The sequence below is a fragment of the Molossus molossus genome, unplaced genomic scaffold, assembly GCF_014108415.1.
Source record: "Molossus molossus isolate mMolMol1 unplaced genomic scaffold, mMolMol1.p scaffold_m16_p_7, whole genome shotgun sequence".
NCBI lineage: Eukaryota > Metazoa > Chordata > Mammalia > Chiroptera > Molossidae > Molossus > Molossus molossus.
This window is the reverse complement of record NW_023425401.1, coordinates 17532851-17547549: the sequence shown is the minus strand read 5'-3', so window position 1 is coordinate 17547549 and position 14699 is coordinate 17532851. Positions and strand designations below refer to the sequence as shown.

General features: G+C 45.2%; 1 protein-coding gene across 2 annotated transcripts in view; it reads right to left on the bottom strand.

The window, feature by feature from the left end:
* CDCA7L (cell division cycle associated 7 like) overlaps nt 1-8304 on the bottom strand; it is a 40350-nt gene extending 32046 nt beyond the window's left edge. The window contains exon 1 of one of the 2 annotated variants that reach the window (XM_036246719.1): nt 8183-8304. In XM_036246719.1, the coding sequence (XP_036102612.1) occupies nt 8183-8206 (24 nt within the window). In that variant the 5' untranslated portion in view covers nt 8207-8304. The remainder of the gene's footprint in view (nt 1-8182) is intronic. The other variant, XM_036246721.1, reaches the window with a different exon arrangement.
* Between the last annotated feature and the right edge of the window lie 6395 nt (nt 8305-14699).

The following is a 14699-nucleotide window of genomic DNA, read 5'->3' as shown; positions in this document are numbered from 1 at the left end:
GGTGAACCACTCCACACTCCTCCACAGGACCTGTCCTCACCCCAGACCGGCTGACAGCTGTGACATCTGGCTGGAATGCTGGCAGATGCAGAGGAAATGAGACTCGGTAAAGGATGCTCTCACGTTTCAAGAATTCCCCCCAGCCCTGGCTGGTTTGACTCAGTGGTTAGAGCATCGGCTGAGGACCAAAAGGTCACAGGTTTGATTCCCGGTTAAGGGCACATACCTGGGTTGTGGGAGTTAGGGCGTGTGTGTGAGGCAACTGATCGGTGTGGTTTCTCAGATCCACGTTCCTTGTTTCTCTCTCTCTTCCCCTTCCTCCCTCTCTAAAATCAATGGAAAAAATATCCTTGGGGGAAGATTTAAAAACAAAAATTCCTCCAGAAACGACACACAACACACCTGCTCACATCTCACTGGCCAAAGCACGTCAAACAGCCTCGCCTCTTTCAAGGCCCAGGAATGTGCACCCCTCCCATTACCAAGAAGGAGAAGGAGAACATTTGTATAAAGCTCTAGCGGCTTCCAAACTACGACTGAAGAGCACTCTGTGAGGCAGAAGATGCTATGTCCACAGCTATCATTAAGTTATTAAAAAGACTGTAACAGTACCTGTATGTGCTGGGCACCACGCTGAGGGATCTGATGAGGAATGAGTCACGTGGTAGGGGGAGCCAGACAGTCTTTAAACAATTTCAGTGTGGTCTGATCAATGTGAACAGGGAAGAGTCCAGAAGGGCACCTGACCCAACTGTGGGGGTGATGGTCCGGAAGACAACTAGGGTCACGAGGTCAGCCACATCCCCACAGCTGCAGGACAGAGCCAGCCTGCAGGAAGACTTGCAGTAGATTCACAGGTGGGAGAAACAGTCACAGGGATGTAAACCACAGTATAGGGAATATAACCAACAATACTGCAATAACTAAGTGTGCCAGGTGGGTTCCAGATTTACAGGGGGCATCACTTCTTAAGGTACAGAAATGCCTAATCATTATGCTGCACACCTGGAACTAATATTGTATGTCAACTGTAATTTAAAAAAAAAAATTTTTTTAAGTCTGGGGAATAGTGAGGCAGGAAGTGCCCATCTTTCAGAGGAAAGTGTCCCTGTGCTTGATGCAATCTGCACACTGACGAGGGGGGAGGACCGTCATTCCACATCCCAGCCCCGGGAGCCTTTGTACAGGGATCCTCTTGACACTTCTGCCCTGCTAGTGGCAAACACGCCGAACAATCACCGGGATGGTGGCCCGTGCAGGCTGCTGCCGCCACGCGGCTCCTGGCATTGTGCCGAGTGAATGCACACGCTCCCTGAGAGTGCCTGCTTCCTCGGTCCTAATTACAGCCAGGGAAGAGGACAGGCTCAGGACAGTGAAGGTCAGGAGGACAACTAGATGCTCTTTTCGGTGAGAATTCAAAGCTGGGAGTGTGGGGAAACAGATGAAGCTTTTTGTTGTTGTTTTTAAGTCAGATAAGGGGAGCCTACATGAGAGGCCATGTGTGGGAAAGGCTAAATGAGGCCCCAATGGTTTCAACTATTTAAATTTAAAAGACTCCCCAAATAAAAAAATGCCTGGTATAAACTGTCAGAGAAGAAAAGAGAGAATTAAAAATAAGCAATGATTTTGAATGCACTGTTATCTTTCTCTTATCTTTCCATTTAAGCCAATGCTAATGGAGAACAAAATACAGGCACTAGACATTTTGCATTAAAAAATATTCTCAGGCCCTGGCCAGTTTGGCTCAGCGGTTAGAGCATTGGCCTGCGGTCCAGAGAGACCCGGGTTCGGTTCCTGCTAAGGGCATGTACCTCGGTTGCAGTTTGTCCCCGGTCCTGGTTGGGTCATGCGAGTGGCGACCACTCAATGTGTCCCTTTCACGTCAATGTTTCTCTCTCTCTCTCTCTCTCTCCCTCTCTCCCTCCCACTCTATCAGAACAAAAAATGGAAAAAGTTGTCCTTGGGTGAGGATAAAAAAAAAATTCTCAGAACATAAATGCATAGCCCATGGACACAGATAATAGTGTGGGGAAGACCTGGGGGGGGGGGAGCTAGGTAGAGGGAGGCAAATGGGGGATATCTTTAATACTGTCAACAATAAAAATAAATAAATACATATTCTCAGGGATTTCAATATCAACTAAAGTTTTTTGTTTTCCCAATGAAGTGCCCTCAGAGTCCTAGAGCTCTAAATAAAAAGATACTGGGGGCAGAGGGGCAGGGAGATATCTTTTCTATTTCAGGATTCATTACAGGTATGATTTCTAAATTTTGTGCTTGGCAGTTCCATGATCCTCAAACTGGAGGGCTCAGTGACAGCCAGAGGGCTTTCTGGACCCCAGGTGGGGCAGGGAGGAGAGTTTTTTCCTAGAATAGTTATTTAAAATAGCATTTCTGTATTAAAATGTTTCGTGGAAAAGAATGCAAAATAGGCATCACTTTTAAAGATAAAACTGGAGATTGATGAGCAAATCTCCTGCACAGGCAGGGCAGGGCTGCTACACCTCCAGGCCTCCGGGACAGGCCCGAACCGGCCCCCGTTGGTGCAACAGAAAAATCCGAGAAGCCCTGCTTCAGGACGTTCCAGCCTGTCATAACTCATGCTTCCGCTCACGACACACTGACAAGCCCTAAATCACCCTTGTAAAAAATTCAACAAATATCTAGCACCTATTTGCTATATGCCAGGCCCTTCACGCACCAGGATATTATCATTTTGGCCTGCGGCATGGTTTTGAGTCACCGGCCACTACCCTGGGGTAAATCCTGGGCCCTCCTAACAGAAGAGGAGGTCTGCCCGCAGGCAGCCAAGGGGGAGGGCGGGGACAGGCAGGGCCCCAGGACTAAGGACCAGATGCCAGAGCTCACTCACAAACGCAAGGCACTCTCCTGGAGGAGCGGTTTAAAGCTGGGGGCTGCCCAAACCACTGTGCTGCTGCTGTGGCAGGTCTGGGGGAACAGCAGAGGGGTCCAAGGGACGGGATCCCTGGACCATGCCCAGTCCTGAGGATATTGGTACAACTGGGAGGACGCAAGACACCTGGGAACTTGTCGCCCACACACCTGGTAGTCTGGGCTGTCTTAGAGCACAGGCTTTAAAACTCATACTCAGGGATTTGAAATTCAATTTTGTAAATGTTTGAAGTGCAATACACAACCAGGAAAGTGCACATACTTGAAGTATACAGCCTTGTGAAGTTTTCCATACTGCACCTGCCCATTAGATCCAGCACCCCCACGAGGAATACATTTTTTAGCTCTCAGAAACCACTTTGTAATGGGTAAAGCAAGACCAAAGAAGGCAACCCTTTTTAAACAGTGATGCACTACCCCATGACAGCAGCTCAGCACAGGGCATCCCTGCCTCTCAGCCAGCCTGCACCAATCCCAGGGCAGCCCAAGCCACAGGCACTCCCAGTAAGCCTCCATCGGCGCATTCCTGGGTCTGGGGGGGGGGGGGGGGTTCCAGTCGGACCTGATGGTGGTAAAGAACATCCCTCTACGACTACCTTCCACTTTCCCCCAAAGGAAAACATTCTGCTAGGTGCTCTAAGTTCAGGAATAAAAGTTGCTGTTTTGGTCCAGTGACCATGACCCCTTGTTCTAACCTGAGCAAAAAACTGCTTTCTCTCAGCGAATACAACAGCCCTCGCCAGCAGTTTGGCTCAGCAGTTACGACGTCAGCTCTCGGACCAAAGAATCTCGGGTTTGATTCCTGGTCAGGGTTGTGCAGGAGGCAGCCAATCAATGTGTCCCTCTCACAGCGATGCTTTTCTCTCTCTCTCTCTCTCTCTCTCTCTCTCTCTCTCTCTCTCTCTCTCGAGGTAAATGCGGGGGTGGGTATCCCCGGGTGAGGATTAAAACAAAAAAGGTATTTCAGAGGTTCCCACCATGGAAAATCGGACACATTCCCTTTATGAGATAGTAAGAACATTGCAAAGAACAATAATTACACACAGTGTGGAGTCCAACACAGGGATTAAGGTATGTATGTGTATATATACCCCAAGACACTTATGCAAAACGCCTTTAATAGAAAAAAATCAACAACAGAAAATTAACACATGGAATACATATCTACTCAATGAACTACTGCAATCATTAAAAATGAGAACGATCGCCCTGGCCAGTTTGACTCCTTGTTAGAGACTCAGCCTGCAGATCGAAGGGTCTTGGGTTCAATTCAAGTCAAGAGCACCCCTGGGTTGCAGATTTCCCCAGCCAGAACAGGCCCGTGGGGGTTGGACAACCAATCAATCTGTCTCTCTTACATCGATGTTCTGTCTGCCTCCCCCTCCCCTCCCACTCTATCTGAGGATAAATACAAAAAATATCCTCCGGTGAGGATTAAAAACAAAAGAAAGAAATAGTACATTATACCTGGCATATCCCTGATCATCTCAGTGGCACTATGTTGGGCAAAGACCTCTAGCCTCATAAAATTAGTTCAGTGAAAATGTGGTAACCTGCCCACGTCCCATGATTCTAGTGGCAAGAGTCAAACAATGGCTCTGGGAGCCGAATCCTGGCTCAGCTCCTTCCTTGTGGTTGACCAAAGGTAATTGCTCAATTGTACCTTATCTTTAAAATGCAGATAATGCAACCGACTTCACAGAACTACAGTAAGGGTTAATTCTGATAAATTTAGGTACCTAGCACAGCCTGACTTTTCAAAGGAAGCGACAGTTTCCTAGGGTGCGGGTGGGGAGGGGGTTGGGAAGGCTGGCTCCCACTCCCCAAACCAAAGGCCCCATAGGTCCCCACAGCACAGAGCAGGAGCCAGCTGGGCTCTGGCAAAAGCAAAAAAAAAAAAAAAAGACAAAAAGTCGTTCTTTCTTCCAGCATAACTAACATAATACTTAGCACATAGCTGTTGCTCAAAGAACACCTGATACACAGCCTAACCAAGGCAGGAGCCCTCAATCATCAGCTCATGATTATGGAGTGGAAAATCGGGCAGAAAACGTCAACTATTTGAACTCAAACTCTGGCCCCACGACATTATTTTTGCACTACATACAGGGCACTGACAATTACTATGGAAGACAAACCTTTCCATGTGTGAACCTCAGTTATATTTACCAAATATGCCTCAAATGGTACTATTTTAAAACATTCAGAAACCACTGCTCTTTATAAACAAACAAACAAAAAAATGGTCCTACTGTTATTTTCTTATCTCTATCCCTCCCCTAAATAGCCTGTTATCAATTCCACTTCGGTGAATAAAGCTATGTCATTACAAAACAAAACGGGAAGGCATCTTGGGAGGTAAAAATTCTAAACTGTAAGTCAAAAAGAGTGCTGATGGGTAAGAGCAGTTTAAAATGACCATTCCCAGACTATTCTATTCAAACAGCTTTAAAGATCTTTACATTCATTTAGTGTAACATTCATACATTTTTTTTTTAAGTCACATAATTATGCCATGGTTTTCTGTCCTGTACACCTGACCAGGTCAGAATTGCTGTGTTTTCGGAGGTTTCTCCTGATCACTAAAAATTCAGCTATTAAGTTGATGAGATAGTCAGCAGATTGTCAAAACAACGATCAAGTCGCCTTTCAAATACAGAACTATAAAAGTGGCAAATCATTGTGCTGTCCTTCCGAGAAGTCATGGATGACCCCCCCCCCCCCCAGCTGTGACCAGCTTCTGGGGCCCTGGGCACAAATCTTAAGCCACAGGATCAGCTGGGTACAAACTTTGTAGCTATGAGGGTCAGTATCCAAAAAACATTCCCCATTACCTCTTCCACAGCATGCATATTCATGAGAACATTTACCATCATTTCCTTCTCTACAGGTCCAACCTGTCCCCTGGAGCTAGCGAGTTAAAGGACTACACTGACATTCAGGACCTCCCAGTTTCTCTGCTAGGAAGCTGAGGCAGCATCCTCAGCTCCTGTGAGCTGCACTGCTGAGTGCCCCCAGCAAGGGACCAGGTCCTTGCCTTACTGGGTGTTACTCCTGTCATCCAGTATGAAAGCACAAAGACACAGTGGTCAGCCCAATAAGGACGACAGCCCATGGGAGGTGTGATCACTGTCAGAGGACATCAAATCTCAAAAAAAATAAAAAGAGGCTAGAAAGGAATTGAGAATCTAAATGAGTTATCTTCTCTTCTCCCTGCCTAGTTCCCTCTACTCATAACATCGGGCCTAAGCTGCTTTGCTGGAACCCCATCTACCTCTGTGCTTTCCAGGGGATGGAAATTTTATTTACTGTAGGTGAGATTAAAACCCACTGCACACTGAGCTGAGCCTTATTCGGCACTAATACTGCTTCAGGCAGTTCATCATACTGCTTTATTCATAGGGTTGGGGCACAGGGTGAAACCACACGGATTTAACATCTTGCTGTGCCTGAAATGTTCATAAATGCTCTTATCTGCAGTCACCTGCCCGCCCCACAGACGCACTCTCCACTAATTTAAATTAAAGAGACTATAATCTGCTCACATTTAAATCATGACAAACTGGAAAAATCATCACACATCTAAATTTGCACTGCCAGTTAGGAGATCTTTAGTCAAAAAAGAAAAAAAAATCAAAACAAACAAACACCAGATCATCTTTACATACAGTAATTTGCCCTAATTGATGCATAATGTGTCGGATATAATTTGTGAATCACCCCCCACATGGTAAATAGTTGAACATTTTAGAGCTAACAAAATTTAGCCTCATTATTTAACAGGAAAATGTTCACTTCCAACTACACATTCTGTGAGCTTCCTAAGCATGAACCACGCACAGGGCGGTGCCGAGTCCAGCAGAACAGGATTCAGGCAGCAGTGATACATTATCAGGATACATTTGCTGATGAAATTCACAAGGGGGCTCTAAGCTCCTTCCAGAAAGGTTTAAGTCCTAGAGAAACCTGAACCTCCTAGAAGCAAAGGATACTAATTATATGATAAAGTACAATGCAATTAAAAAAAAATCTAACCCTGTCTCAGTCCTTCTTACCCTTGAAGAACTGTTTGTTTTCCTTATTTTGAATACCTCATTGGAGAAATACTCTTTCTTATAAACATCCACAACAGATTTCTCCTAAATGTCCACTTTTAAAAACTTCATAAATTACTAGGTGGGCAAACCCACCATTAGTGGCTATACCTTTAATTTGCCGCTGGACCTGCGCAGGTGACAGCGGCCTAGGCTCAGGCACCACAACCACCCCAGCCGCTTGGCGCTGGCCCCTTCATGTCTCCCAACGCCAAGGCCCAGCAGCACCCAGATGGAGAAACAGGTCAACAGTAGTCGAAGGTTAAGGTGGAAGCAGTGAGTCAGAGGCGCTCACAAAAGCAAGAAAAAAACCAACCCCTCATATAAAGTATCTCTTGGGCCCCCCAGAAGCTGCTTCCTTCCCTTTCTAAAAGCTTTATTTTTAGCTCGTTTGGGGAAATAAAAAAGTGTTTATTGCTCACGGGGGGGAGGGGAGAGTAATTCACTACTAGAAAGTAGAGAAAAAGCTCCTTTAAAAAGTAGTAAGAAAAACTGAAGCCTCGTTCACATTCCCAGCACCCACTGAAACATTAGGGTAACTTACTCAAGTGTTTGTTAATGAGATTTTAAAAGCTACTTAAGAACCTAACGCGTTAATTGGGGTCGTGCTGTGTATATGGTTTGGGATCTTGGGGCTTTTTGTTTTTTAATTTGGCCTAATGACGTCGCTATCCCCACCCCCACTCCGCCCCAAGTGGTTACAAATTACTTGAAAACATTTACAAAAATTCTAGAACAATATCAGAACAATTCCTTTACAGTTCCATTACCCCAGATTGAACTGGTCTGACCCGCAACTGTTTTTAGAAAAAATACACTTTTCTTAAACTTCCTTATCTCCGTGCCAATTCCTAAAGAAAGTGGGGGCGCTCACCAGAAAAGCTCCTGCTACCTCCCCTCGAAATGCAATCACTCATGGGGCTCGTGGCCACAGCGGCCAGGCCTGCAACCCCTGGGCACCCCACCCGGGACAGAGGACCCGGCCCGAGTGCGGACGCTCCCAGCCTCCCCAGTCCGGCCGGCACAACCGTGACCCACTGCGCACACCAAGGCGCGCCCGACCCACAACTCGGCGGCCGAGGGCCACGTTTCCAGCCCAAGGCAGGGAGGCCCGGGCGCAAAGGGAAGGCAGGCCTTGGGGGCGTCGGGGCTGCAGCCAGCGGGCGGACCCTCACCTGGGAGCGAGTCGCCAGCTCCATTCTTGCACCGGGGCTCCAGCTTCCGCCTAGCACGCTGCCACGGGAGACGCCTCACCCCGGCCGGCGCACGGAGAACGCCCGCACCCCGCAGCCCGCGCGCTGCGCCCGAAGCTCCGGCGGGTCCGGGGAGGGGCGCACTCGGCGCCCGGGGCAGGGGGAGCGCGCGGCGCCGCCTACTTGGCGCTGCCGCGCTGCGCCGCGAGGCTTCGGTCACAGATCCAAACTTCGCGACCAGGGAACTTCGCTTCGCAGGCGGCGTGATGGGGAGCTGCTGATGGGCGCGGCCTGAGGAGCCTACCCGTATGGGGGCGCCGGGCTCCCCCCTGCAGCCGAGGGAGGGAGTGGAGCCGTCCGGCCGGATTTCGCGCGGGAGAAATGAAAGGGGCAGTCCCGGGGCAGCCTCCAGCTGGCACGCTGCGCTGTGCGCGCGGGACGTTCGCAGGGTTTACTGCGGTTGTGCCCTGGAGCGCAAGCTTCTGCAGCTTTCAGAGCTTGTCTTGTTTTGTTGTTTTAAAGGGACGCGGTTGTGCCGCCTTCGGACACATTTCGCTACAGAGTTCACTTTGCAGAAAGTTGCAGACCCCACTGGAACTTTAGACGGCCTTGGGTACATCACTGTACACGTAGGCCTCCAGCGCCGCTAGACAGAATTCGAGAGTTCAGGAATGCTGATTAATTTAACAAATATCGTCTGGGCAGCTACTATGTACCAGCCAATGTGTTAGGCAATGCTTTTGTTCACATGGTTGAAACCATTTTTCCTGCTGTGATGGAGATGACAGTCAGGGAGCCAGCCACCTACAAGTTGATGTAAACGTAATAGTGATGCCAATAAGTGTTATAATAATTTAATTAGAAATTAACTCCATTAATCATTTAACTAACAATGAATTCAAATAATACCACTCTTTAATAATGGTGATAATAATAATGATGCAAATAAATGTACATTTGGAGTTATGATAAATGTCATGGTGGTGTAAAATAGGGGGATTTAATTTGGCACAAGGCAGGGAAGACTTCCTAGAGTTCGGATATGAAGAGTGAAGAATTAGGTGGGTGGAACTGTGGAAGTCTTGAAGTGGGTGCAGCGGAGGAAGGGTGGTAGATGTCCTGAGATTGTAGCAGGTTTGCTGGGCAATAGTGAAAGCTATTTAGCCTGTGGTCATGAGTCCACAGAGGCACACTGTATGCATGAGACCTTCCCGCGGTCCTTGGCTGCTTGGGATTTGAGCTTTTTCATCTTTTATTTTCTGAAGGAGTGAATGAACTTGGCCAAGCATTTACTCAAACTGGAGGAGAAAACATCTGGGAACTGCCCTTCTTCCTTCTTTCCTTGGTTCTGCAAACATGTATTATGTGCCCTCTGTGTTCCAGACCCTTCGGGTAGTAAGACAACCAAACACTGATTTAAGAAAATGCTTTGTCTTTTTATTGGATAATGTAAACTATTGATTATAACCACTTTCATTTTTACTGTGCTTTAGAGTTTTCCTTCACATACAGTTTCTCCTTGAACTCTCCCAACATTCTTCCAGATTTTTATTAGCCACATTTTAAAAATAAGGAAACAGAATCAAAGAAGAAAATTCCCTGCCACCCTGCTAGTAAACAACAGCTGCAGATTGCCAAACTAGACACCACTCCTTATGCCTCAAGGTTCAGCATTCGCACCATTATTCTTTACTTTTCCCCCTTTGACTGCCAGGAAACTCAGGGCATAATGTATTCGACCAGAACTTTATTTATTTATTTATTCATTTTTTTGTATAATTGCATCCCCGTGAACCAGTGATCTTATTATTTTTTTAATCCTCACTGGAGGATATTTTTCTATTTATCTTCTGGTAAAGAGAGAGGGAGAGACAAGGAGAGAGAGAAACATCAATGTGAGAGAGACACATCGACTGGCTGCCTCCCACACAATCCCGACCAGGGCCGGGGACGAACCGCAACCGAGGTACGTGCCCTTGGCCGGAATCAAACCCAGGACTCATTGGTCTGAGGGCCAATGCTCTACCGCTGAACCAAACCAGCCAGGGCAGTGATTTTATTTTTATTTATTTATTTTCATTGTAGGTTTATTCAAATCCCTTTTGGAATTTGAAGTAGGTCAAATTTTGCAAAGCACATGAAATAACTTACTTCTTACTTGGAAACCTGCAGCTGCTAAGCTCTCCTGCTTTAGAAATTTTCTGTAACCAGTCCTAAGTCTTCCAGTGATAACCTGGAAACTTTCTCCCTTTGCCTGGCAAAGCCCATGCACTTGCATGGTACTTACCAATTGATTCTGTAGTGGTGTGTTGTTGTTTTCAGATTTTGGTCCCCTTCTGTTTAGGGAAATCCCTTTGAAACCAGGGAATTTTAATATCCTGTGACAATACTTCCTACTCATGGTGACTGATGGGATTGATGCATTTCAGCATGGCACAGCAAGAGTGACTGTCCCATCCCAGAAGCAACAGTATACATATTGCAACAGAGGAAAAGCAGACATAATGTTTGCAAAATTCCTTTAAGAAGGCTTTGTCTAGAAATCTATACTTGCTTCCTTTTTAAAATGTTTCTAGTAGAGAATAAAAACTTGGGCCATAGTACTTTCAACAAGGTAAGAAATTTGTGATTAGATGCTTTAAATGACATAAAATAATTGTGATTGGATGCCAGCCCTGGCCCACAATGTTTGCTCTGTAAAAGGAATCGCAATATCTCTTTTCTACTCTGGATTGGTAGCTCTGCCCTCCCCACAAAGCTTCGCTGTGGGCAAACTGCTCAGCCCATCCTTTAGAACAGTGAATGTGTCAATTTGATGTCCAGACAACCCAGGAAAGAAGCAACCTCTGCCAGAAAGCTGGGAGCAGTGTGGGTAATATCGGAACATTGTTTAGCATCATGTATGGTCATGAATAAATCAATGACAGTTAAGCAAGATAACATCCCTGGTTGTTCTCTATCTCCTGGTCTCTTCCATCTCATTGTGATTAGATGAAACCTAGCCTAGAAAGGGAAGACATCCCTAAATTTGAAACACTGAGAGATGGTTTTTCCAAGTTGTTTCAGAATAAAAGATGTAGAAATGAGCCCCGCTGGTGTGGCTCACTGGTTGAGCGTTGACCCATGCACCAAGAGGTTCGATTCCCGGTCAGGGCACATGCCCAGGTTGTGGGCCCAATCCCCAGTGGGGGGTATTCAGGAAACGGCCAATCAATGTCCTCTCATGGATGTTTCTATCTCTTTCACCCTCTCCCTTCCTCTCTCTCTAAAATCAATAAAGAAAAAAAATATATATACATGATGTAGAATTGAGTCTCTTGTAAAAAAATTATTTAACAGTGACTGGGTGCCTTTATGGAAAGTTTTCTTTCCTTACAACCTGGTATTCCATCTTCCTGACTTGGCATTCCAAGATAATGTGTCACAGCCTCACAATTTAAATCCACCCTGATGATAATCACTTGAATGGCTACGGAGAAGAGGGCCTGAACAACCAATAACTGATGCCTTCATATATATTGTGTAAGAAAAGTACACATTATCACATTATAATGCAACTGTAATGCCCATGGTTCTACCAGAAAGTCAGTAGTAATAGTGGTATCAATAATGGCAGCTAACTTAATGAGCATTGGCTGTGCACCAAGCCCTGTGCTGAGTTCATCGTTGCATGTGTTCTCTCATTTAATCCTTCAACTGTGACAGTTACCCATCTGCTCCTCAAAAACAGTGCTGTGAAAACAAATGAAACAATATTTTCAAAGTATTTGGAATTTCTTAGAGATGCTATACAAACTCCAAATATGATTAATGCAACACATATTTCATAGGTTTTTGCAAAGTATGTTATGAATAATATAGTCTTTGAATATAAAATATGATTATAACTAGGCACTAACAATAAATAGATAAAAATTAGAAGACATTATCCAGTAACTTTTACCTAAGAACTTGTATACAGGTTGGGGCAAAAGTGGGCTAAAGTTGTGTTACACAAAACAGTTTATTCTTATATCATTATTTATTATTATATTATTTTCCATACAAACAACTGTAAATCTACTTTTGTCCCACCCTGTATTATAAAAGGAAATGATAATGGTCCATTTGTAATTTCTGGTACCAACAAAAGTACTGTGGTACATAGTTTTTGAAGAACTGAGTTTTTCATAATGAATTATATAGGTAGCATTTTTTTAAAAAAAACTAATCTATAGCCCTGGCCGGTTTGGCTCAGCGGTTAGAGCGTTGGCTTGCGGTACAGAAGACCCGAGTTCGGTTCCCGCTAAGGGCATGTACCTCGGTTGCAGTTTGTCCCCGGCCCTGGTTGGTCGTGCGGGTGGCAGCCACTCGATGTGTCCCTTCACATCAATGTCTCTCTCTCTCTCTCTCTCTCTCTCTCTCTCTTCCTCTCTCTCCCTCCCGCTCTATCTGAACAAAAAATGGAAAAGTGTCCTTGGGTGAGGATTAAAAAAAAAACAAAAAAAAAACTAATCTATAAATTATCAACATAGAGTTCAGAATAAATCTATAAAAATAAATTATTTCTTAAATGACAGAAAGTCATAAGACATTTCATTAGTTTGATAGAAAAACACAGAATAGTTTGTAAAGCAGTGTTTATTTTCTATTTTGTCAAAGCTAGTATAACCAACTAGTGTTCAGAAAAGAATTTCAAAGTAGCAACATTCATTACAATATTAAGGAAACTTTGCTGCTTCAACTATGGCCAGCAATCTCAATTATTTGAGAACTGGGTGTTTGGCAAGCATTAATAGAGAATCGTAGGTCAAACAATGGAAAATCAGAAATGTAAAACTTTTCTAAGTAGTTGGCTCTACAAATATTTTGTATTACTATCATATTTTGGGGCTAAACCCCCACAACTTTCCACACTGGAATTTCCAAAGTTGTTACAGATTTATTCTTTTTTTACTTGGAATAATCAAGTTTTATATGCTAGTGGTAAGGCTGAATCATAATTTTGGATAGAAAAATCCACAGCCTTGAGGCAGTTATGGGTTCATTGATTTTAAGTCTCCAGGTGATTCTAAAAAGCAGGTGTGTTTGAGAACCATTGCCCTAGTCTAGCTCAGTGGTTTGCAAAGGGGGGACCACCAGCAGCAGCAGCAGCACCACCACCACCTCAGCTCTGATAAAGACATTCAAAGTCATGGGCCCCACCCCAGACCTACTGAATTGAAAACTCTGGGGTGGAACCCAGCAATCTGGGTTTTCATCACCATCCAGGTGGTTCTGATCCTTGTTCGAAGAATCACTGTCGCCCTGGCTGGTTTGGCTCAGCCACTGGAGCGTCGGCCTGAAGACCAAAGAGTCACGGGTTCGATTCCCTGTCAAGGGCATGTACCTCGGTTGCGACTGGGTCCCCGGCCCTGGTTGGTCATGCAGGAGGCAACCAGTCGATGTGACTCTTTCACATCGATGTTTCTCTCTTCCTCCCTCCCTCCCTCCCTTCCACTCTATCTAAAAATCAGTGGAAAAATATCCTCGGGTGAGGATTAAAAAATAAATAAAAACTTTGGATGCATTATTTTACTCTGTGGTCAGCACAGACGTGTGCTGTATATAACACTGTCCTCATTGTTTAGATGAGGAAACTGGGGCTTTGAGGGTTAAAGAAACTTGCTCACAGCAACCCAGCAGAGCCAAATGAGAACCAAGATGGGTTCCACTTCAAAGCTAAAGCTACACTCTCACCATCTTGTCTCTATTCGGGTAGTTTGTGGGGGAGGGAAGAATTCTATTTTTTTTATTATTATTATTATTGGTTTTCTTTTTGTATAGAGAGAGAAAGGGAGAGGGAGAAAGAGAGAGAACATCGATTGGCCACCTCCTAACCCACAACCCGGGCATGTGCCCTGACTGGGAATCGAACCGGCAACCTCTTGGTTCATGGGTTGATGCTCAACTACTGAGCCACACCGGCTAGACAGAAATTCCATTTTTTTTTTTTTTTTTATCCTCACCCGAGGACATTTTTCCATTTTTTTTGTACAGATAGAGTGGGAGGGAGAGAGAGGAAGGGAGAGAGAGAGAGAAACATCGACGTGAAGGGACACATCGAGTGGCTGCCACCTGCATGACCAACCAGGGCCAGGGACAAACTGCAACCGAAGTACGTGCCCTTAGCGGGAACTGAACCCGGATCTCTCCAAACCGCAGGCCGACGCTCTAACTGCTGAGCCAAACTGGCCAGGGCCAGAAATTCCATTTTTAATTAAAAAATGGGAACTAGGGTTCTTTATATGCTATCATCCCAACCTACTTTCTTATTGTGTCTAGGAGTCTGAAATCTTTTCCCCATTTGTTTGTGAAAGTAATTATTTTTCCATTTATAGGCCACTTTTAGAAGGTGTTCCTTCATTCTTTTAAAGTCTTGTCCCCACCACACACACCTCAGTCTCTCTTTTCCAAAATCTACATGTGGTTTAGACTTTAATGTGGCTAAATGGTCCCAGATGGTTACTCTAGGCTGATA